This window comes from Carcharhinus amblyrhynchos, chromosome 32 (genome assembly GCF_965287045.1).
Source record: "Carcharhinus amblyrhynchos chromosome 32, sCarAmb.v2.hapA, whole genome shotgun sequence".
NCBI classification, from domain to species: domain Eukaryota; kingdom Metazoa; phylum Chordata; class Chondrichthyes; order Carcharhiniformes; family Carcharhinidae; genus Carcharhinus; species Carcharhinus amblyrhynchos.
Genome location: NC_137355.1, coordinates 11,933,359 through 11,954,980, shown reverse-complemented (window position 1 = coordinate 11,954,980; position 21,622 = coordinate 11,933,359). Strand labels below are relative to the sequence as shown.

The following is a 21,622-nucleotide window of genomic DNA, read 5'->3' as shown; positions in this document are numbered from 1 at the left end:
ATTCTATGATTAGACAAAATTAAGGCTGCAACCAGACTGCTATATTTGTGTCAATATACAGCACTTTGGAATAAACATGAATGCAAAATTTCAAGATAAATCCAAGTGATTGATACTGTCAAGTGTAAAGTACCACTAAAATTTTCATGTGGCGTATGTACGCTTCAAGTGCAGTTATAACGACAGCCTGAGTTTAAAAATTCACCTCCTGGCATAAAGGAGTGCTTCCTGGAGGCAGAATGGGCAAACCCACTTGAGAAATCTGGTTGATGCAGTTAATGATGCAGACTTCAATGAAGTTTATGCTGCAATGTGAAACTTCAGTGCTGCAAACCTGAGAGCTCTTTGCTTTTTAAAGCACTGTGCAACGGCCTATAATTATGCTCTTATTTTAGCAGATGATGCTGCTACATGCTAGGCTTTGTACTGTTCAGGACTAAAAACTTGAGGGTTAATGCCTGCCTGCCTGTAAAATGGTGACAGAGGAATCTGATACAAATCCACTAAATCTTTGTCCACCAATATTACTAACAGGGATCTCAGTTTGTGTGCGTGTTTTTTAAAGGAAGGTGAGACTGTTGAAAATGATTGCATTTTGCACTAGCTTGCTTTTAACCCTTCTTTTTCAGTAGTATTGGTAAGTTGGTCAATGATATTAAAAATAGAGGAGCACACAGGCTTTCGGAATGGTGAGTAGGCATTGAAGGTAGTGATCCTGTTCTGGAGAATTCTCTTTCCTACCCCCACCCTGACTACTTGTTTTTCCATCCCACAGATTAGAATGCACAGTGACTAAATGCATCTCTATTATTCAGCTTTTCTGTCTTCCAAGTCACCAGTTCTTTAGATATGTTCCCTGCGCTAGTATCTCCTTTGTAGAGGCTTTCTGAATCTTAATGGGATCACTCCTCTTGCATTGCCCATAATATGTTTTTAATCATTGAATGTAGATCTTGAGACCAATACAGAATCCCCTTTTCTTAGTCAGTTGAGATTCAGAAATCTGGAAAATGGCAATTGAGGCTGAGTTGCCAGGAATTATAGCTTTTCCCTTAATAAATTGTGTTAAATATGATATGTGAACTTTCTCTAAGGAAATCCACTGCACACATTTACACATTACTGATGCACCCTGTGTGGAAAAACAATAACATACAACCATTTTCTTGGTAGGTGAATAGTGGGAAAAGCATTGGCTTCAGAATTATGGAGACACTGCTTAAGAGACATGATATGGGCGTGAGTAGGAATCTGATCTTGTGCTCTACGTTCCTCTTATTTTGATTGAATTGGGAGCCTTGATGAGAGGAAGGGAAAATATTTTGAACATTCTTTTTGCAGGGTTAAATTCACTTCTTTTGATCGTCTCTATTGTAGCTTCAAAAAAATAAAATGAGGAAGTTTAACTTCCATGTGTTCAAAGCTCACCTGGTGAGATCTAAGAGTTACTGTTTGTCTAAAAGATGAATGATAAGAATCGGGATATGTGATTTCCTCTATTTTGCAGTCCGTTATGATGCCTGCTGTGCAGTCCAGTAATAATTATCAAATGTAGTAATGAACTGGCCGGTAAAGCTGCCATGAATTATATTTAACACCTTTTGACTTTGCAAATGTTTGAGTGTGGTTAATTTTTTCAAATAGATTTACGGGAAGGAAATAACAAAATAAATAGCTTAACTTTGAGTGGTAACTTTCAGTGCAGCTTTGGACTGTTGCAGGCTTTGATTTTGCCTGTTTCTTTACTTTGTGCTATCTGGATATGGCACATTCAATATTTAATTTGCCAATTAAAAAAGCATTTTTTCTATACCAGTTTTTTTAATATTCATAGAAATGTCACAAGAAGACAGGAAGAACTTTCTGCAGATTAGTTATACGAACCTTTTTTCAGGCAGAAGCTGATTAGAATATAAAATGCATTACTGCAGGAAGCTATTGATATTTAACAATCTATTTCAAGACCGTATAAATTTAGATGGGTATGAGGAGAGAGTTGGAGGTGGGGAGAGAGGAATTGGATTAGAGTAATGGGATCAAATGTAGTGCGAACAGAGGTGGGGATATACTGAATAGCCTCAGCTACTGTAATTATAAATCAGTGTGGTTCTGCCTTTTGTCAGTCAGAATCAATGATGAACCATGTCTCTTAATTGCTACTTCTGAAAATGAAACTATATTGGGAAATCAAGTAAAATTAGCATACATACAGCTAACGTGAGAAGCGAACTTGTGTTGACAAACTCAAGATGATTCAGCAATCATAATTTCATTTGTTTGTGATAGGTTGGCTATCTCTCACAATTGAATTCCATAATTTATGTCAGAAGCCAAAACATAAATTGGCTTTAGAAAGAAGAATTGATGAAGAGAACTGAGATTTGTATTGATTATATCAATCTGGAAATTGCCAAAGCATGGATAAAATCGGGGCAGTAGGTGTGCTGAGGTGGGGTAGGGGCAGATTCTGGAAGTGGAACTAGCTGGTCATCTTGATGGAGTGAATATAAGATCATAAACTCCTTGTCTACGCTACTTATCCCAAGCAGAATTTCCAATTTCATCCATGATGAAGAACTTTCTTTTGTAGCACTAGAGATAAAGCCCCACCTGAGAAGAATAATCCATAAAACATTATATGGGAAATGGATCTTGCCTTTGAACATTTTATTTGCAATGGGAGGTTCACCTAGCAAATGTACAAAGATCTGGGGCTTAGCTCATGTCCATCACATAGTCTAGATTGGCCTAGATCTTCAAATTGACTAACCTGTAACTGTGGAAATATATTGATTTTTTTTTTTAAATTTACAGCTAGTTGGATTCAGAAAGAGTACCTGAGCACTGATATTAAAAGGGAGGTACAGTTTAACAGATAAACTTGTATTACCATTAGCAACCAAGCCCTATTGCAGACCCCAGATCATCCATGGACAATCCTGAATGGCCAATCTTTTGAAAACGTTTTTTTAACTTATTGAATCTTTTTGAATCTGGTTACAAAACCGTCCTCATTCCACTGCAGATATGGCTGAGAAAAATGTTTGTGGACTGATAACAGGAAGCTTATGCTTAGTTGTCAAGATTTTGATGAATTAGAATGCTTGTTGAGTACAAATTTGTGGTGAGTTCTGACTGCTGCAAGTCTACTTCCTATCTAATATCCTTTTCATTAAAGTTGTTCACATCTTGATTTTTATTACTTCACTTTTTTATTAATTGTAGTTAATATCTTCAGTCAACTTTGTTTTATAAAGTAGTTCCTCTATCATTACTTGATAAAATCTACTTCAAATCCCCAACCAATGCTGGACAAATTATATTAATATTTCACTTAGCTCTTTTGCAAACCAAGTGATTTTTGCAAACAACTAGGAGTGAATTAAAAATATTTTGTAAAATATATCTTTTTCATTATTTATATTAACCACAGAGCCAGAAAATCTCCTGAATTGAATTTTACTTTATGCAATTATCGTTCGCTGTTCGTGGGGGATTAATTTATATTTGCTGCCCTGAGTGCTATTCAGATCCATCAATAATCTGTTCCCATCTGGATGTTGTTTTATAATCGTGTTTCAATATTAGTAAGTGGAGACTTGGCTATCAGTGAAGCCATTATGGTGTGATGTGATGACGCTGGTTTTCATGACTGAAACCATTCTGGTCACAGTTTTTACAGAATTTTTCCTAGATTTGTCGATAGTAAATAACTGAAGAGTCAGCTTCCTTAATGTTCAACAGCTCTGAACATCTAAACTATTTCTGAACTCCTAGTCAGCAAAACACTATAGTGAGGGGACACTAGTAGCAAAAAAAAAGTCTTGCTAACACTTAGTAATGGATATTTCTCAGCTGTTGATTGACAAGAAATTAATATAACAGTACAGCAGTCTGTTTGATAAATGTTGTGTTTTCAAGTGGCTGGAATTGCCTTGCATTTGTTGTGTGTCCAGCACCAATTTTATGGTCACTAACAACTTTTATTCTGCTCTGTATTACAGAGCCAAGGATCACTTCATCTGAAGACATTGTTATAAAACAATCAAATCCACCCATCTCCCTATTTTGTAACCTGACCTCGGCACCAACTCCCAGCAATGGCAGTTATTGGATGAAAGATGGCGAAGAGATTAGTGGGACCAGGAGTTCTGTTGCTGCCAGCAGCACAGAGTACAAGTGAGAACTAAGACTTTGGAATTGTGTAACCAATCAGGGTGGAACTTTGGAAATGAGGAAGGCAATAAATAACCACACTTTGTCAAATGCCTCTGGATATCACAGCAAAGTTGTGGAGAATTATGGGTGAATTAACTGAAATATTGCAGATTTGTATTGCAGGCCTTGAATACAAACATTTTTTTATTCCTGCATCATGGGCACCTCTGGCAGAGTCAGCATTTGTTGCCCATCCCTAATTTCACTTTGAGAAGGTAATCATGAAGTGCTGCCATGAACCAGCACAGGTTATATATACAGTGCTGTTCAGGGGGAGTTCCAGAATTTTGAACCCAGCAATAGTGAAGTAACACCGAGTTGATTCCAAGTCAGAATGTTGTGTGGCTTGGAGGGGAACTTGTGGGTGATGGTGTTCCTTCGCACCTACCACAATCAAGAGTTGGAAATCTGCTGCTATTTGTTATTGACACTGCAAAGAAAATAAAACTGTACTCCTATAGTGAAAAAGTTTAATTCTAGCTTTGTAGGACAATACCCTATAATTATTCAATTTAGTAAAGACACATTTACATTAAAATGTTGCACGAAGAATAATACCTGAAGGTGACAAAACATTTTACATTTGCCTGTCAGAATGTTCCACCCTGTGCCCCTAAAAATGAAAACTCTCGTTTACTTGATATGCAGCACATCTATCTCAGGGTGGTGTATAAACAGGCAATGTGGCCTGGAAAATGAACAATATTTTTGAAAAAAAACCCCCATAATCTGATGTGGCTTCAACTTTTGCACATTTCTTAATTGTGTGTTTTTAATGAAGTAGCATTCTAGTATCCACGATGAGCATTTATTGACAGGCATTATATATATCCTCTTGTAGAAATATTGCAACTTCCTGCGTACCGCAGTAGTAAGACTTGAACAATCTCTGTCCATTTCCCTCCAGAATTAGATCAACTTTATCTTTTTCTCTCTTTGAAATCCAGGATTAACAAACCAAAAACTGAAAATTCTGGAGTGTATCATTGTGTCTTCATGTTTGAAAGTTCCCCGATAGTCAATGCCTCCATAGAAATCAAAGGTAAGCACTATTGTTTCCTTGCAGGGAACTTTAAATGTTCACCCATTGCTCCTGTGCTGAATTACTCTCACTGGTTTCTGGTCCACCAGCAACTCAATTTGTTTATTTTGTCACCCTTGTTTTTAAATACTTTCATTGCCATGCTTCTTCCTAGCACGGTGGCGCAGCGGTTAACACTGCTGTCTCACAGCGCCAGGGACTAGGATTTGATACCTGGCTTGGGTCACTGTCTGCAGAGCCTGCACGTTCTCCCCGCGTCTGAATGGGTTTCCTCCAGGTGCTCCAGTTTCCTCCCACAGTCTAAAAGATGTACTGGTTAGGTGCATTGGCTGGGTAAATTCATCCTCAGTGTACCAGAACCGGTGCCACAGCGTGGCGTCTAGGGGATCTTCACCACCTACCAGAGGTGGCAAGAATTTATTGTGTACTTGGGGGAATTCACGTGTGTAGCGTGGCCCCTTTAAGTGGACGGTGATGTGTTCACCCCATGACATCACCAGGGCTCCACAGGCTGCTGGCAATTGGGGATTGAAGTTTGTGCAAAGTGCACTTAAAATACTTTTCAAATGAAAAGGAGGTTTTTTTCTTGAAAAAAACCTTTTCATTTGAAAAGTATTGTTTCTTGCGTGCTATACAAGCAAAGCACACCATACATAGAGAAGAAAAGGAGAGGGTGCAGAATGTAGTGTTACAGTCATAGCTAGGGTGTAGAAATAGATCAGCTTAATATGAGGTAGGTTCAGTCAAAAGTCTGACAGCAGGGAAGAAGCTGTCCTTGAGTCAATTGATATGCGACCTCAGACTTTATATCTTTTTCCCAACGGAGGAAGGTGGAAGAGAGAATGTCCGGGGTGCATGAGATCCTTGATTATGCTGGCTGCTTTTCTGAGGCAATGGGAACTGTAGACTGAGTCAATGGATGGGAGGCTGGTTTGCGTGACAGCCTGGGTTTCGTTCAGAAGAACATAAGAAATAGGAGCAGGAGTAGGCCATCTAGCCCTTCGAGCCTGCCCCACCATTCAATAAGATCATGGCTGATCTGTCGTGGCTCCGTTCCACTTTCCCGCCCTCTCCCCATAACCCTTAATCCCCTCTCTTATCAAAAACCCATCAACCCGCGTCTTAAAAATATTTAGCGAGGCAGCCTCCACCACTTCAACGGGCAGAGAATTCCAGAGATTCACCACCCTTTGAGTGAAGAAGTTCCGTTGTAGTTTCTTGCGGTCTTGGACAGAGCAGGAGCTATACCAAGCTGTGGTACAACTAGAAAGAATGCTTTCTATGCTGCATCTGTGAAGGTTGGTGACAGCCGTAGTGGTTTTTACAAAATCGTGTGGACCTGAATGGAACTGATCGCTATGCACATACACACCCACCCCTTCCACCCCAGCCTCAGACCGCACAACAGAAGTGGTGTGCAATGGGGAGGCAGTTACCTTGGGAGTGCTCAACATTTACTCTAAATCCCGTGAAGTCTCTGAAGCCTCATAATATCACCTCGAACATGGGCAAGGAAATCTCCTGCTAATTACAAATCATTGCACCCTCCCCAATCCCCCTTCCTCAGTGATGAACGTGTACTTCATATTGAACATCATTTGGAAGAAGTTCTGAAGGTGGCACATTTGTCAAAGTCCTAAGAACATATCTGCTGTGGTGGGTCGATGGCAAGTGCGGAGGCAGCCAACAAAATGGACAAATGCATCTGTGACAACTAGATTGATGTGGATATGCCAGCCTTGGACTGGGGTAAACACAGTAAAAAGTCTGACAACACCAGGTTTTAGTCCAACCGATTTATTTGATAGTAAGCTCACAAGCTTTTGGGTTAGTCCCTTCATCAGGTGACCTGACGAAGGGACTAACCCGAAAGCTTGTGAGCTTACTATCAAATAAATCGGTTGGACTAAAACCTGGCGTTGTCAGACTTTTTACTACAACTAGATTAGACAGAAGATGAAGTAGGTTTTTCCAAGACAGTATTGATAGGCATGACCACTGCACAATCCTAAAGGGGTGGCACAGTGGTTAGCACTGCTGCCTCATAGCACCAGGGACCTGGGATCAATTTCCGGCTTGGGTCACTGTGCGGAGTTGCATGTTCTCTCCATGTCTGCATGGGTTCCCTTCCACAGTCTGAAAGACATGCAGGTTAGGTGCATTGGCCACGCTAAATTCTCCCTCAGTGTAGCCGAAGAGGCGCCAGTGTGTGGTGACTGGGGGATTTTCAGTAATTTCATTGCAGTGTTAATGTACGCATACTTGTGACACAAATAATCTTTTAAAAAACTTTAACACCCATCTTCATGTTGAGGATAATTCCATTCTGTCCTGTTAGATTTCAAACAGATCTAGCAACTCAAAAACTGGGCAGCCATGAGGTATTGTGGGCCAACAGCAGCAGCAGAATTGTATTCAAGCACAATCTGTAACCTCACGGACTGACACATCCTCCTCTCTACCATTACCATGCCAGGGGATAATCATGATTGCATGAAGTGTTGGAATGCATGCTAGGAACAACACCAGGCATACCTAAAAATGAGATGTTGACACAGTGAAGTATTCACAGGGCTGCATACATGCCAAACAGTGTAAGCAGCATGTGATAAATAGAACTAAATGTTTCCACAACCAGCAGGCCAGACCTAAGCTCTGAAATTCTGCTACGTGAATGGTGGTGGACAATTAGAGGAGGAGGCTTCACAAATATCCCCTTCCTCAATGGTAGTAGGGCCCACCACAAAAGATAAAGCTGAAGTAATTGCAACCATCTTCAGCCAGAACTGTTGGGTAGATGAGGCATCTCAACCTCCTTGAGGCCCCCAGCATCACAGATGCCAGTGTTCAATTCTATTTATTTCACGTGGTATCAAGAAACAACTGGGAGTACTGGATATCTGTCCACATTCCAACAATTGTACCGCAGACTTGTGCTCCAGAACTTGCTGTGCCTCTAGCCAAACTTTATCACTACAGCTACACCACTAGAATCTCCTTGGCCATGTGGAAATTTACCCAGATACGTCCAGTCCGCAGAAAGCAGGAGAAATCCAACCCAGCCAATTACTGCCTACCGGTCTACTCTTGATCGTGAAAGAGGTGGAAGGTGTCCCCGAACTGACCAAAGTAATTCACCTATCTGAAAGTGATTGTCGCTGCTGCCATATTTGGTTCCAAACTCCTTGCCACACTGCAGGGCCATTTTTAATAACATGTCATTGACAGTGCTATTAGTTTGGGTTCTGCCAAGACCACTCAGCTCCTGACCTCAGAACCCAAGCATGGACAATAAGCAGAACTCAGATGGTGGGGTGAGTGAAAAGTTCTCCACTGACTAAGCTCATACCTTGCACAAAGGAGGATGGTTGTAATTGTTGGAGATCAGTCATCTCTGCTGCAGGGTGCCACAGCAGGAGTTCCTCTGGATAGTGCCCTAGGTCTAACCATCTTCAGCTGCTTCGTCCATCTTCAGCTGCTTCGTCAATGATCTTCCTTCATTGTAAGGTCAGAGGTGGGGATGTTTGTTGCTGATAGCAGAATGTTCACTATTATTTGTGACACTTCAGATACTAAAGCAGTCTGTGTCCATAGGCAACAAGACTTGGACAACATTCAGATTTGTAAAGTGCAAATGTAACTTGCCAGTTAAGTGCCAGGAAATGACTACGTCCAATCAGAATTTAACTACATTCAGGAGCATTACCACCTCTGAATCGCCCCACTATCAGCACTCTAGGAGGTTACCATTGATCGGAAATTGAATTGGATTAGCCATATAAATACTGAGACTACAAGAGCAGATCAGAGGCTAGGAATCCTACAGTGAGTATTCCACCTCCTGACTCACCAAGCCTGCTCACCACTACAAGGCGTTGATCAGGACTGTAATAAAATACTCTCCTCTTGCCTGAAAAAGTTCAGCTCCCAGCTGTACTCAAAACTCAACACCGACCAGGGCAAAGCAGTCTATTTGATGCTACCCCATCCACTAAATTGCAACATTCACTCCCTCCACCACAGATGCACAGCGTCAGCAGTGTGTACCAGCTGCAAGATGCAGTGCAGCAACTCACTAAGGCTCTGACAGTACCCTCCATACCTACGACCTCTATCCACCAAGAAGGACAAGGGAAGCAAATGCACGGGCACATCACCACCTGCAAGTTCCCCTCCAAGCCCCATACCATTTTGATTTGGAGCAATCAAAATGGTATGGGGCTTCACTGCCGCTGGGTTCGATAGTCTGGAGCTCCTTCCCCAACACCATCTGGAGAAAAGTGGTTCTCACTGCCTCACATCAATTGGGGATGGGGATTAAACGTTGGCCTAGCCAGCAACACTTGTATCCCGTGAAAGATTTTAATATCAACCTAAAGTCATGCACACAAGGCCTAAGTCCATCATTAAATGTTTGTCTACATGAAGATAAAAGAAAAAATCCAAATAATAATTACCAATGATGTGTAGGTTGGTTGGATTAGCCACAGTAAATGGGTGGGATTATGAGAATAGTGCATTTTAGATTTTCCTTCAATATGGGACCCAGTGGAAATTTGATGCATGAATAAAGTTATAACTCATCCCACGTGAAAAACACCTTCATTTGTTTGGAGGAGAAGTTTAAGCTTGCTTTGCAAAATTGAAAGTGAGCGTGAAGCAATTCCTGTTTCAAAAATATTTTGAAGATTTTCATTGAGTGGTGCAGGTTGAGGGGCTATTTCCTTTGCTATTGCCTGGTCAGTGATTTTGTTTGAAAGTGACCATTCATATGGAGTTTTGCTGTGGATTTTGCTTCAGCTATTTTCATTTATTAATTTGGGTATCTCTACTAGATAAATAACATGAAGCAAGTTCTTGATCACATCAGTGTTTGTTTAAATACTTCATTGTATGCTGAGTCTTGATTTTAGTTCAAAGTGAGTTGGGTTGCTTTTTCTTGTTACCAAAGGAAGCAAGATAGGATCATTTAGAGAGGAAGGACAGAAGGTTGTCCATAGAACCCCACAGTACAGAAGGAGGCCATTTGGCCCATGGAGTCTGTACAACAACAATCCCATCTATCCTCATAACCCCACATATTTTACACTGCCAATCCTTCTGACCTACGCATTCTGGGACACCTAAAGGGTAATTTAGCATGACCAGTGCACCTAACCTGCATACCTTTTGGAATGTGGAAGGAAACCAAAGCAATCAGAGGAAACCCACGCAGATGCAGGAAGGACATGCAGACTCCATACCGACAGTGACCCAAGCCAGGAATCAAACTCAGATCTGTGGAGCTGTAAGGCAGCAGTGTTAACCTCTGCAACAATGCCACCCGTGTCGATTGGACTAGATGAAGTGAGGTAGGAGGAGGTGCGTGTGGAGCATAGGACTGACAGACTAGATTTTGAATTAGTTTATGATTGCCACATGTATTAGTATAAATTAAAAATATTGTTTCTTGCGTATTAGATAGACAAATCATACTGTACATAGGGAAGGAAAGGAGAGGATGCAGAATATAATTTTGTGATCCTAGCTAAGGTGTAGAGAACAATCAACTTAAAGGTAGCTCCATTCAAAAGTCTCATGGCAGCAGCTGTTCTTGAGTCAGTTGGTACATGACCTCAGACTTCTGTTCTAAGGATCGCTGAACGTGTAAGAGATTGAATTAAAGCATTGTTACAGAGTTTAAAAGAGTTAGAATTTTAAAAACAAAGAACGGGAGTAAAAAGTAGAATTAGAGGGTAAGCTGAGCACAACTTGCGAGAAGTCACCACGCTGTGAAGCCATCTTGGAAATCTTTTGGGCTGAATGGCCTGTTTCTGCACAATGTGTAAATTTGTCATGTACAAACAATTCTGACTCAAAGGGAAAAGATTATTAGAATGTTCATCTTAAAATTGATAAGCATTTCTGATTCTTATTCTTCAATAATAGTGCCAGTCTCTGGATGACAACGGGTGGTTTAAAAATTGTAGCAGTATAGATCTGAAATAAACCCGTCCTGTTCTTCCTTCATCTGCCCTTCGAGTTTTTCCCTTACGGCTTGTAACTGGAAGCCCTCTGTGACAGATGGCGATTGCGTGATGATGTTGATAGCTAAGCTGTTGAATCCGGTTTGCTGCTATGCAGGATGAGGAATGCTTTCATGTCTCGTGCCCTTTTAATCCTCCGATGTTGCTTTAAGTAATTCGCTCCCATGTCAAACTGTGAAAGATGTTGATTTTTTTTCCTGCAGAACAAAAATATTGCTGCTGCATTCAAATCATTTAAATCCTGCACTAAAGGTCCTCAGAGGGTGCATCGGCCCTTTGATTCTATAAAGATCACCCCTGTACCAGAGAATAGGAAACACATTTGCTCTGCTTCCTCCTCTCAGGTGCTATATGGAAGTGGAGCCAATGTATACGCAAACAGGACATATTCAGTTTATTTTTATGTTCAAAGTCTCAATTGTAGCTTCTTAACTTCTATGTTTTGGTCAAATAACTGGTCTTTCATCAAATGGATGGATTCTGAATTTAGCACAACACGATGGTTAGCACTGCTGCCTCACAGTGCCAGGGACCTGGGTTCGATTCCTGGCTTGGATCACTGTCTATGCGGAGTCTGCACGTTCTCCCTGTGTCAATGTAGGCTTCTTGTGGGTGCTCCGGTTTCCTCCCACAGTCTGAAAGACATGCTGGTTAGGTGCATTGGCCATGCTAAATTCTCCCTTAGTGTACCCGAACAGGTGCTGGAGTGTGGCAACTAGGGGATTTTCACAATAAATTCAGTGGTAATGTAAGCCTCCTTGTCTCACTAATAAATAAACTTTAAAATTTAAACAGTCAAGAATGTTTTATGGTTTAAGTGTAGCACCTCTATTTTAATCGTCATTTCTCTACTAAGGTTAATTTTGCGGTTCGTAATTGCATATCTAGAAATTATACCATTTAAAAAAAAATCTTTAATTTGTAGGCCTAAGTAAAATGTTAGTAATTGTTTTTTAATTGTATCCTCTTCCTCTGTGGGTGTAGTAGCCTCAGAAATTGACTCAGCGCAACCACCTACTAACTGCTTGGGGTACTGCAGCCTAATTAATCCTTATAGTACCAATAATCCAATGATTGTGTATTCAAATCCTAATCACAGCTGGTTATGAAATTGAATTTGCTAAATGCTGGCTTGTGCCAAAGGGAGATATAATCATCAAATGGCTTGTCATAACACCCACAGGTTGACTGGGTGTCCTTCAGGAAAGGGAACCTGCCAACTGTGCCATCTGCTTACATGGGACTCCCATCCCACACAATGGAATTAACTCTTGTGTGAACAGGCATTAAGTTACACACATTGCAAGAATAAAAAGTTGTTTTATTTTAGTCTTGACCCAGAAGTGTGCTTGTCTCCACCATTTTGAGCATTGCTGTATGCTAGTGAGTCAGTGACAGAGGAGTCATCGGTTTGAAATCATTCCCAAGAAGTTAGGAGAAATTAATTTCTTCAATGGATGTTGGAAAATGGGCTGTTTTATCAAGTGAAGTGAATTGAAATCGTGATCATTACCATTAAGGATAATTGATAACAGATGTAGGGCTCTGAGGAAAGATAGAATCCTGGGATTTGTTAACCCAGCAAAGGCTAAGATGGATATTTTTCCCTTGTGATTTTTTTTCCTAACTTCTCTGGAAGAAACTGCATCTTCTTTCTCTTCCCCTCCTGCCCCTTTTCTCCGAGATACCCCATCCCCTCTGCATTGCCAACACACACTCTGAGCTCCATTGGTGTGTATACTGCCAAAAGAACATTAAGTCCACAAAGACACATGAGTTAACTTGGGTGGGTAGTGTTTACTTTTAGTAATTAGAAACCCCCTGCATGTTAGTGCTAATAATAACCTCTTCATTTATTGAAATATTGCAGTGAGGAGCCTTGGTAATGGTACACAAAACATTAGTTGAAATACTGAGAGCAATATGACAATAGCAAAAGGGAAAAGGTTTGTCGTTGTCTAAAACCTTGGTGTAGTTTTGGTGCAGTTTTGGTCCCTTCTTAAGATGAATAACATGGAGGTTGTGAGAGTTCATAGATCAAGTTGATCCCGGCCTTATAGTTACCATGATAGAACATAAGAACATAAGAAATAGGAGCAGGAGTAGGCCATCTAGCCCTGCGAGCCTGCCCCGCCACTCAATAAGATCATAGCTGATCTGTCGTGGCTCAGTTCCACTTTCCCGCCCTCTCCCCATAACCCTTAATCCCCTCGCTTATCAAAAACCCATCAACCCGCGTCTTAAAAATATTTAGCGAGGCAGCCTCCACCACTTCAACGGGCAGAGAATTCCAGAGATTCACCACCCTTTGAGTGAAGAAGTTCCTCCTCAACTCCGTTCTAAAACACCCCCCCCCCCCCCCTCTTTATCTTGAGGCTGTGCCCCCTAGTCCTACTGTCTTTTCTGAGCGGGAAGAGTCTCTCCACCTCTATCCTATCCATCCCATTCATCATCTTATATGTCTCAATGAGATCTCCCCTCATTCTTCTAAACTCTAACGAGTACAAGCCTAGTTTATTCAGCCTCTCCTCATAGCTCAACCCCCTCAACTCTGGCATCAGCCTAGTAAACCTCCTCTGCACTCCCTCCAAGGCCAAAATATCCTTGCGTAAGTGCAGCGACCAAAACTGCACACAGTACTCCAGCTGCGGCCTCACCAGTGCCCTATACAGCTACAGCAAGACCTCCTACTTTTATATTCAATCCCCCTCGCTATGAAGGCCAGCGTCCCATTAGCCTTCCTGACCACCTGCTGCACCTGCAGGCTGGGTTTTTGCGACTCATGCACAAGGACCCCGAGGTCCCTCTGCACCGTCGCCTGCTGCAGTTTTTCGCCACGTAAGTAATAGTCCTTCCTACCAAAGTGGACCACCTCGCACTTGCCAGTTCCTGGCCCATTCGCCCAGCCTATCTAGATCCTTCTGCAGACTCTCCACACCCTCCGCGCAATTTGCCGTTCCACCAATCTTGGTGTCATCAGCAAATTTCAACACCATACGCTCGGTTCCCTACTCCAGATCATCTATATAAATGGTAAATAGCTGAGGCCCCAGCACCGACCCCTGGGGCACTTCACTAGTCACCAACCGCCAATCCGAATAGCACCCATTGACCTCCACTCTCTGCCTCCTATTTGACAGCCAATCCTCTATCCACGCTAACACCCTACCCCTACCTTCTGCAATAACCTTGTGAGGTACCTTGTCAAACACCTTCTGAAAATCAAGAAAGACCACATCCACCGGCTCTCCTCTATCCACCGCCCTAGACACATCCTCATAGAACTCCAATAAATTTGTCAGACACGACTTCCCCTTAATGAAACCGCGCTGCGTCTGCTCTATCAAGCAATCCCCCTCAAGATGCCTCGCTATTTCCTCCTTGATGACGGATTCTAACATTTTACCTACGACAGACATTAAACTTAACTGGCCTATAATTCCCTGCCTTTTGCCTGCCACCCTTCTTAAACAACGGCGTAACATTAGCCGTTTTCCAGTCTTCTGGCACTTCCCCGGAATCCAGCGATGTTTGGAAAATAACCACCAAGGCATCCACTATCTCCTCCGCCATTTCTTTCAGAACCCTCGATGCATTCCATCCGGTCCTGGGGACTTGTCCACAATCAGTCCCTCCAGTCTGTCGAGCACCACCTCTCTAGTGACAATAATGTCATTGAGACCCTCCTGGCCTACCATCTTTCCATCGTTAACACCCGGCAAATTATTCACGTCCTCCTCTGTGAAGACCGAAACAAAAAAGTTATTCAAGGCCTCAGCCATTTCCCCATCCCCTACCACTAAGTCCCCCCTCTCATCCTCTAAGGGTCCAACGTTCACCCTAGCCAGCCTCTTCCTTTTTATATATTTATGATGGACATAAGCTTTAAGTTATGATTTCTTAGATCTTTCCTCGCGCATCCCTGCTCCCCACTTATATTGGGCTTAGTCCATATCTCTCTCTCTTGCTTTTTTGGAACTCTCACACAAGATATTGTGTAGGGGAGAAATGGGGTTCATAATATTCAGTTGTAGAATGGAACAGATTAGAAGCATGAAATGTTCTTTATCTGTTACACCATTTTCAAAAGTGAATGGTGCATTGAAAGGCAACAAACTGGAATGTTAAGGTGAGTATGTGGACCAAGAAATATTCGGAAAGACACTCCAAGGTTTTATGTTTACAATGGTACAGTTATATTCTAGTACTAGATTACAAAAGAAGCAAAGTTTTAAGTTTGTTTATTAGTTTCACCTAGTAGGCTTACATTAACACTGCAACGAAGTTACTGTGAAAATCCCCTGGTCGCCACACTCTGGAGCCTGTTCAGGTACACTGAGGGAGAATTTAGCACGGCCAGTGCACCTAACCAGCAATTCTTTTGGACTGTGGGAGGAAATTGGAACATTGGAGGAAACGCACAGGGAGAATGTGCAAAGTTCGCATAGCTGGGAATTGAACCCAGTCCCTGGCACTGAGAAGAGGCAGTGCTAACCTCTGTGCATGCAGAGGGGCATATCCATTCTACCAATGAAGAGGACTTTGAAAGTGGCCAGGAATGATGTGTAGAGTTTTCCAAAGGATAGGATTTGGTAGCTAATTAAAAGGCTACCAGTGATGAGAAGTCAGTACTTGGAGTAATGGAGGCTGCCTGCTGGGCTACAAGGCTGGTGATGTCCCAGACATAGGATAGGATAAAGGCACAAAGGGATTTTAAATCAAGTTGGAGAATGCTGGTAGAGCGTGCTGGGAAGCAAGGAGCTTGAAAAGGACTTGGCAATGGCAATGTTGGACAAGGAGTTCCTTAAGTCATTTTAGAGGGTAGATGTAAGGAAGATGCAAATACTGGGGCATCTAAAACTAAGGGCCATAAATCAGAATCATTCGTAAATCAAATAAGGCATTCCATCTACAAGTGCAGAACGTGCTACCATTTGGAATAATTGACACTAATGACATTTATGTATTTAAAGGAAAACTATCCCCTACCTTTGGGAAAAGATTTTACGGCCGTGCTTTGGCGAGACTGGTAATTCTGCCCGAGGTCAAGAGACATTTCCGTTGGACACTCGCCCATGCCGGTTTTGTGGCTGGAGAGGTGGTAGACTTCCGGCCATTGATGATCTACCTTATCTGTGCCCCTCATTATTTTATAGACTTTTATAAGATCACCCCTAACCCTCCTACACTCCAGGGAAAAAGTCCCACTCTATCTAGCCTCTCTTTATAACTCAAACCATCAAGTCCTGGTAAATCTTTTCTGCACTCTTTCTAGTTTAATAATATCCTTTCTATAATAGGGTGACCAGAACTGTGCACAGTATTCCAAGTGTGGCCCTACCAATGTCTTGTACAAGTTCAACAAGATGTCCCAAATCCTTTGGTCAGAACATTGACTAATGAAACTAAGCATCCTGAACGCCTCCTTCACCATTTTGTCCACCTGTGACTCCACTTTCAAGAAGTTATGAACCTGTACCCCTAGATTTTTGTTCTATAACTCTCCACAACGCCCTCCCATTAACTGAGTAAATCCTGCCCTGGTTTGATCGACCAAAATGCATCACCTCTCATTTATCTAAATTAAACTCCATCTGTCATTCATCAGCCCACTGGCCCAATTGATCAAGATCCCATTGTAATCAGTGTTGCAACACTGACATGAAGCAGTCGGGCCACGTAGCCTAGTTTGATGTTATGCATTCACAGTTTGCTTATACAAAGGAAGATGAGGATTGCTGTATTTTGATGAGCTGGGGCAGAGGAAAGCTGTTAAGACTTTGGAGGAATCCAATCTTCAAGCAACAAAAGCATGAGCTGATTTTTGGCATCAGAAGGTGAAAATGGGGACTGAGACACCTGCCTTTTCCAAACCTGACTTAAAATTGGTTTGAAAGTTTTTGGTGCTGATCAAATTATGTATAGTTACACTGCTAACAAGTCCTTGGCAGCCAGGTTATTTGAGACTGAGCTGTGCAATACTATACTCTTCAATTATTTACATTGTTACGTCTTTAATTCTGGATGAGACACACTCTTGGACTAATAAAATTTTTGATTTGATTTATTGTTATCACATGTTTGGGATAGCAGTAGGGGGCATAGCCTCACAATGAGGGGGAGCAGATTTAGGACTGAGTTGAGGAGGAACATCTTCACCCAAAGAGTTGTGAATGTGTGGAATTTCCTGCCCAGTTCCAACTCCCTCGTTGAATGTTTTTAAACCAAGAATAAATTTTTGAACAGTAAAGGAATTGAGGGTTATGATGAGTGGGCGCGTAAGTGCAGCTGAATGCACGAAAAGATCAACTTATTGAATGGCAGAGCAGGCTGGAGGGGCCAGATGGCCTACTCCTGCTCCTAGTTCTTGAGTACTTATGTTTTTGTCATTGGACTGTGGGAGGAAACATGACAGTAGGATGGATTATTGAGTTGGGAATAAAGTGTTCTCATGTTATTTAATGTGTGGCATGGTCACAGGAGAAGGACTAAAAATCAAATTATCTGGTCATTTGAATAAAGCAACATTGTATTTACATCATTTGAATTGAGGAATTGTGAACAAGCAGCAGTACACTTTCAAATCCTGCAGGAAATGAAAGATGCTCATTTATTGAGTGGAAATTTTGTTCTTTTTAAAAAAAAATTAAAAACTGTGCTGGTGGGTAGGAGGGAGCATAGCAACAGACTGTAGAGGAGTCAAACTGTTAGATAAGCCGAGAAATGAAGGTACAAAATATCCACGGTAGAGATGTAAACTAACTGATAAACTGGCAACTTGCTTTGTTCAGTTTGCCAAAGGTGGAAAATAACTTGTCTCTTCAGCTATTTACTGAGCAAAATATTCCGAACTGCATTCAGACGTATTCTGCCTCTTCCTGGCTTAGTTTGTTGTTTAGTGCGACACATGATACTAAATGAACCTGACTGTCAGCTGGAAGCGAAATCACATTTCCCCATGCGTTTTTCACTCAACAGCTCAAATGTGTATTTAATTTTGCACTGTGACAAGATTGTGAATTGGTTTCATTGCTTTTTGGAGGGGCTAAGTCATTCTTCCATCAGTTGGCACTCTTAAGTGCTGATGTACTGTTAAATTGCTTTGTTCTGTCTCATGGGTAATCTGCCTCTTTGCTTTAACGCCACCCTTTTCCATACAGGTATTTTAATTATCTGGGGTTTCTGTTCTAGCATCGCCGGAAATCGTTGGCTACAAACGGAGTGAGAATAAGAATGAGGGCAAAACTGCTATCATGTATTGCAAGTCTATAGGATACCCATATCCCACTTGGACCTGGCAAAAGAAAGTGAATAACGAATTTGTGGTGAGTTCACAGAGCTGGAATTCACTGGCATCATGGAGAGCTTGCTGTTTTGTTTCTGCTAACTTAAATTTAAATCTTCCTGGATAATGGTGGTGTGAGGGTGGTGGTAAGGGCATCACGGTGACAGTGGTTAGCACTGCTGCTTCACAGCGTCAGAGACCTGGGTTCGATTCCCGGCTTGGGTCACTATCTGTGTGGAACTTGCACACTCTCCCCGTGTCTGCATGGGTTTCCTCCGGATGCTCCGATTTCCTCCCATGCTCCAAAGATGTGCAGGTTAGGCGCATTGGCCATGCTAAATTGTCCCTTAGTTTCAGGGGAACCGAGCTAGAGTGAAAGCATGGTGTTATGGGGATAGAGGCTGGGTAGGATTGTGGTCAGTGCAGACTCGATGGGCCGAATTGCCGCCTCCTGCATTCTGATTCTATGATTTGATCAGGTGTGATTCAGATTGTGGTCACTGGGCCAGTCATCTAGAGGCTTAATGTTCTGGGGAACCGCAGCTGGTGGAATTTAAATCCATTCGTAAATCTGAGATCGGAAGCTAGCCTTCAGTAACGACCATGAAGCTGTCAACAACGGTCATAAAGGCCATCTGGTTCACCAACATCCTTTAGGGAAGGAAATCTTCCATCCCTACTTGATCTGGCCCATATATGACTGCAGCAATGTGGTTGACTCTTAACTCTCCTTTGAAATGGCCTCCCAAGCCACTCAGTTGGATTGGCATTGATTTGGAAATAAATCAGCATAGAACCATTTATGCTGATTCAAGTAAAGCAGTGGAAAAATCAAGAGGGACAATGATGTCATCTTTGAGAGAGTCATTATGGCACAGATGACCATTTGGCCTACTGAGCCCATACACCTGGGCACTGGTCAGAAATAGTATACCCAAGGAGCATACAACCAGATGACGTAAACCTACCTGTGCTGTGGGGTTCATGTACATCTCTCTGGCATAGACCTACCTTTGGGCAGAGCCAAATGCCTAGATAGAACAAAGGTTGGGCATTCATAGTTCTAGACCTACACCAATAATTGAGATTGGCAGTGGGGTCTTCAGTTGAAACACATGGGCTTTCTTTTCTATTTCAAGTCTTTTCAACAAGTTGATTTGTGATGGCGGGTTTTTCTGCCACAGCATACCACTAAATTGCAGTTTGTATATCATGCAAGTTGGGATGAATTCCTCCTTCCATTTACGAGGACAGATGAATATGCACACCTCCCAGTAGAAAACAGTAAGCTTCCTTCAACTTTAATTTCATTTTTTGTATCCGCAACGGTAGGAGCTGAATAATGCCAGTGGTCGCTATTTCACCACAAACAAAGACAACTACACAGAACTGATTATTGAGAACCTGCAGCTCCAAGATGATCCAGGGGAATACTTGTGCAATGCTTCAAATTACATAGGATACCAACATGCTACCATTATCCTGCGTGTCCGTAGCTACCTGGCACCGCTCTGGCCCTTCCTGGGAATCGTGGCAGAAATCTTAGTTCTGGTTATCATCATTGTCATATATGAGAAGCGAAAGAGACCAGATGAGGTCCCTGATGGTGAGTCCTTTTCTTTGAATAATGTTTTGTTTTATTGCTGCATACTTAATAAAAGGACTAAATATTCAGATTCCTGTTTAAAAGGTTATTCCTTTCTGTGATAATTGTCTTTTTCAATTTTATAAGCATGCTACAGGTAACCATTTCCCCTTTTGGATTTGACCCAAAGTCCGTTTGAACTTGAGTCATGGACTAACCAATAACTTAGATTTTCGAAAAGGAATGAACTGGTCACCATTATTTTTCCCGAACCTTTTCTTGCAGTGCTGGTCTGTGTTTTTAAGGCAGTTTCTGTGTACGTTGTCACAATGCATCTGTATATATGAATGAATTGTTGGTCGACCTCTGTTGAAATCTGGCGTACTGGAATTTGGAAGATGGAACAGCCAAATCGCAACAGAGTCTCATCTATGTGGTTTCCTCTAAATGATTCAAGTGCTTCATGAAGGTTTTCAAGGATACTTTGAAGATAAGGCCATTCTGTTTGACGTTTGAATTTTTTTCCCTCAAGTTTAAACTTGATATTTAAGACACAGTTCCTCATCTTCCCCTCGTATCTTCTCCCTCCCTCTGTTTATAACGCTCCTGTGAAGCACTGTGGAGTGTTTTTTTTCCCTAAGTTAAAGGTGCTATATAAATTTTTTTGCTGCGTCTGACTCGCCTCTACCCATCTGCTGAAATTCTTACTGCTTTTGTAGGTATAAATATCTGTGATTATTGCATTGTATTTCAGTGACACGAGATGGTGAAGGCAAAAATTAAAACTTCCATTGAGGCAAATGTATTTGTTACATTTCATGGAGTATTCAAATGACTGTCGTGCTAGTTATTAATGCTGTAAAGCATCATGAGATTATCAAATGATTATAGTTGTACCCTTGAGTGTTGCATCTTTAAATCCAGGTAGCTTGTTGCATCTGGGTGATGTTGGGTTCCTTGACAATATTTTGTAGAAAAACATAAAGGATAACAGGCAGTGTTGCACCTTAATTTCATTGTGTGCTTTATTGCTCATTCTTTTGGTAATTGTGTGGACAGTTCGGAGCTTGACACTTAAGGGAATGTTGTCAATTTGAATCCTTATAGGCAACACGGTGGCACAGTGATTAGCACTGCTCCCTCACAGCACCACGGACCCGGGTTTGATTCCAGCCTTGGATCACTGTCTGCGTGGAGTCTGCACGTTCTCCTCGTGTCTGCATGGATTTCGTCCTGTGGTCTAGAGATGTGCAAGTTAGGTGGATTGGCCATGCGAAATTGCCCCAAGATGTGTAGGTTAGAGGAATTAGTCATGGTAGATGTGTGGAGTTATGGTCTGGGTCAGATATTCTGTCAAAGAGTCTGTGCAGAATTGATAGGCCGAATGGCCTCTTTTGCACTGTCGGGATTTTATGAATCCCTGCTTTGCTCTTGGTGGCATGGTCTTTTATCTTCACACCATTTTG

The 21,622-nt window shown here is 41.9% G+C and overlaps 1 protein-coding gene across 2 annotated transcripts in view; it reads left to right on the top strand.

Moving 5' to 3' along the window:
* The window catches only part of LOC145360795 (neuroplastin-like), a 67,283-nt gene that overhangs the window by 29,293 nt on the left and 16,368 nt on the right, over positions 1–21,622 (top strand). For both annotated transcript variants that reach the window (XM_080216242.1, XM_080216243.1), the window contains 4 exons: positions 4,005–4,179; positions 5,166–5,260; positions 18,478–18,611; positions 19,904–20,177. In XM_080216242.1, coding sequence (XP_080072368.1) covers positions 4,005–4,179; positions 5,166–5,260; positions 18,478–18,611; positions 19,904–20,177 — 678 coding nt within the window. The remainder of the gene's footprint in view (positions 1–4,004; positions 4,180–5,165; positions 5,261–18,477; positions 18,612–19,903; positions 20,178–21,622) is intronic.